At 30.5% G+C, this 3,684-nt stretch overlaps 1 protein-coding gene across 1 annotated transcript; it reads right to left on the bottom strand.

The window, feature by feature from the left end:
* Positions 1-616: 616 nt before the first annotated feature.
* Positions 617-3,681, bottom strand: LOC111031085 (fatty acid synthase-like; the record flags this gene model as incomplete). The annotated part of the gene is made up of 8 exons (XM_022310875.1): positions 617-857; positions 1,509-1,749; positions 1,872-2,117; positions 2,193-2,440; positions 2,495-2,619; positions 2,682-2,853; positions 3,261-3,444; positions 3,520-3,681. Coding segments are annotated over 8 exons (1,554 nt in total), but the record flags the coding sequence as incomplete, so codon positions are not given.
* Between the last annotated feature and the right edge of the window lie 3 nt (positions 3,682-3,684).

Here is a 3,684-nt window from a genome sequence, read left to right as displayed (position 1 = left end):
TACTAAAAACCGACCAAAAATATCGCACCGTACCACCCCACCCTCAAAAGCCAATGTTGCCGCGGGTTTCCCCTACTAATAATAAAAATAAAACATAAATGCATTATTAATATACACATACATATGTATACCCAGTTTCAAACACAGGGTTTTTCAGTTAGGGGGACGGCTAAATAAAGTAAATCAGAATTTGATACCTTATGGCTTATAATAGGTCCTTATTACTATATTCCGCAACCGAAATCAACTCTACAAATATTTGATAATACACAAAATGTTTCTTCCGAAAAATCAAATATCATGGTTTGTATTTTGCTTTTTATTACACAAGATGTAAGGATGTATGCCTCGACACTGACAATGAGAGCGACTGAAGCCCCTTAGCACCCTCCTGGGTACGAAACTGTATATTATAAATAATTCCTATGTATAAAAAAAACAGTATCGTAATATTTTTCTCTAACATTAAAATTCTTAGAAAAAGAAGTATTGTTATTTTCACTCACAAATAAATATAAAAATTTTAATTAAACATCAAGAATTTCCAATTTAATTTAGGTTTTGTTATTTTTTTTTTTTGCATGTACGGATTAAAAAAATCAGTAACTACATCAAAATTGAAATAGTTAGTTAAAACATATAATTATGTAACAATATTGTTTATAAATTCATTTTAGATTTTCATTTGGCACCCAATTTATCTAATTCACTAAACTTCAGCTGTTGAATTTGAGAATTATTCAATGATAGGCCAAAGTTACGTTCGATCGTCTGTTTGATGTCAACTCCCATCAAGGAATCCATTCCTAAATCAGCTAAGGTAGATACTGGCTTGACTGAAAGAGGATCTTGAATCCCTGAATAATAAAAGAAAATATTTTATAAGTAATAACATTTTAAAAATAGTTTAATATTATGTAAAGAACATTATACCTGTGTCAAATTTAATTAATTATAATAATTATATTATTAAATACTCGTCTCAACATAATTTTTGATTTTAAGTTATATAGGAACTATAAAACTTTATGAAATACAATCAAATCCCTAATGTTCAAATTTATAGAAATTGTATATATACACGAAAATTTTAACAAAGTACAATGGAGTATGAATAAATTCAATTTGAAGAGTGATAAAAATTAATTTTAGATATGTATTTGTCGAATTAAAAAAATAAGACAAAAATTATATACCATAAGTACTTCACGGAACAAGAAGATTTATATTTGTCAAAGTTATCGAAAATCGTTAAGAAAACAAGACACTATACTCTTCAAATTTAAAAAAGGTTTGAGCACTATTATTGTAATGAAAAAATGAAATAAAATATAATCGAAAACGTCCATAGTTTTTTAAGTAATGAATAACATAATAAACAAAACCACACAGCGTAGACACAACTACAATAATTATGACATAAAAATTATGTATGACTTTTGAACATTCATGACAATAAAATATTAAAATACTATTAATTTTTAATAATTTGTACAAAAATTTTTTACCCATAATTCCGGAAACGATCTCTGTGAGCGATTGTGATTTCGAATTTTCTGTCAGTTTTCTTTTGGTTGGTATCACATGTGAAGCAACGACTGCTGAACTTTGTGTTAATAATGTATCCAACGCCGCTAGACAAGACGATATTTTTTGGGCCAGAGTTCCATTGATTTCTTTTTCTTCGTTCCCACGAGTTAATAGATAAGCCATTCCGACGTCCCCGATGCCTCCCCATTGGATAGATTGCTGTAAAATAAAAAAAAAATTTATAAAGCCATTGTTTCTACAACACCTATTGGAAACCAATGTCTGATGTGAACAATGTATGTGATACAATGGAACGTGGAGTAAAAACGATTTATTCTTACCGCCGGCAAACCTCGTTTTTGTCTTTGCTCTGAAATCCTCTCCATGATAGAGTTTGCATAACCGTAATTGGTTTGCCCTCTGTTGCCCCGGCCACACGAAATGGACGAAAATGTGACGAAATATTCCAAATCTTTGCTAGCGCCTTCCGATGCTTCGTCTAAATATTTAGTAGTTAAGACTTTACTGTTGTACACAGTCTGGAAGTTGGCAACTGTTTGGTTTTCAAATATTCCGTCTCTCAAAACCTAAATTGATAAATAATGTTCGAAACACTGTAGTGACGTATCGAAAGTAAACTTAAAATGCAATAAAAAAAGTACCCCGGCTAAGTTGAAAATTCCACCAAGTGGTCCTAAGCTGAGGGCTAATGCTACAGTATTCTTAGCTCCCGACAATGTAGTCAGGTCGAATGTGCTGATTTCCACTTTGATATTTTGGTTTTTCCAAATATTCACTCTATATTTCTGGTATCCAGTTTGAATTCCACTCCGAGAGCAGAGAATAATATTTCTCGCCCCCCGTTCGACAGCCCATTCAGTAAGTTCCATTCCGAATCCACCAAGACCACCTAAACTCAATCACGATTAAATTTACAATCAAATAACATTTAGAATAAATGTACCTGAAAGTATGTAACTTTTGCTGGGATCAAAGTACACCCGTCGGTATGCTGCAAAGTTCAATCTCGGAGACTCCCCGGTCACTTCAACGATTATCTTGTTTCCAGTCTTATTATTTGCGTATGATCTACATGAACGAAAAATGTAATTTAATATAAAATAAATACATGAAATATTATTATAATTTACCTGAAAGCAGACTCGACATCAGAATATTGGTATATAGTGAACGGCAGAGGTTTTATGACATCAAGTTTTATTCTCGATTCAATGAATGAATAAATACTGTCAACACACGAATTATTCAAAATAGGAATATCGTCAAATTTGGCTGATACAACTCCAAATCCACTTGGAGAATCTAAAATCAATATAATTATTAAGTTCTTATAATATTTGTTCCGTGATAAATTGGTTCTACAAGAAAAATAAATAAGCCCAGGTTTATTAATTTGTTTAGCATCCAGTATTTTACATTACGTAGTTCATACATTTACATACCTGTCTATAAGTGACTTTTTAAATGTTTTTTTCACATTTTAACGACTTTGAAACAAATTACTAAACATTTTCTAATAAGTACTAATCAATATATAGAAAGATAAATAAAGAATACGGAGCTAGTACTTGTAGCGCTTTATAAGAAATTGTTAACTTTATTAATTAACCTATTTTAACTATATTTTGCTATATATTTTACTTTTTAAAACGGTGATTCATAGCTAGTGCGTGTGTGTTAAAAATTAAAAAAAATATTTTAAAATTTACTTGATAAAACTGAAACATCTGTATTTTCGGTGATGATAATTTTCGCTTCATCGGCAAGCAGTTCTGGCAGACGACTGGAACAATATTTGGATAGAATAGCATAATCAACTCCTTGATTTAGAGTTAACTTTGATACCGTGTGAATGAATTTTGAATCAAACTTTGTAGTTGAAACCTGACTCACCTTAATTTAATATAAACTTAATATTAAGTACCCAGTAATACATTTCATTCTAAAAAAAAACCTTTTATTACTCACTTCTGGGTAGTTGGCTTTAATAACTTCAAGTTGTTCATTAGTTTCAGCTACGACAAACACTTTGCACTTGAGAGATAATGCAATTGAAATAGCTGCATAGTTTACACTATTTTCACTAATAAATACCAAAACATTTTTGGATTCCGATAAATTTCCTTTGTGTAT

The sequence above is a fragment of the Myzus persicae genome, unplaced genomic scaffold (genome assembly GCF_001856785.1).
Source record: "Myzus persicae strain clone G006 unplaced genomic scaffold, MPER_G0061.0, whole genome shotgun sequence".
NCBI lineage: Eukaryota > Metazoa > Arthropoda > Insecta > Hemiptera > Aphididae > Myzus > Myzus persicae.
The sequence above is the reverse complement of the archived record's forward strand: the minus strand, read 5'-3'. Positions and strand labels throughout refer to the sequence as shown.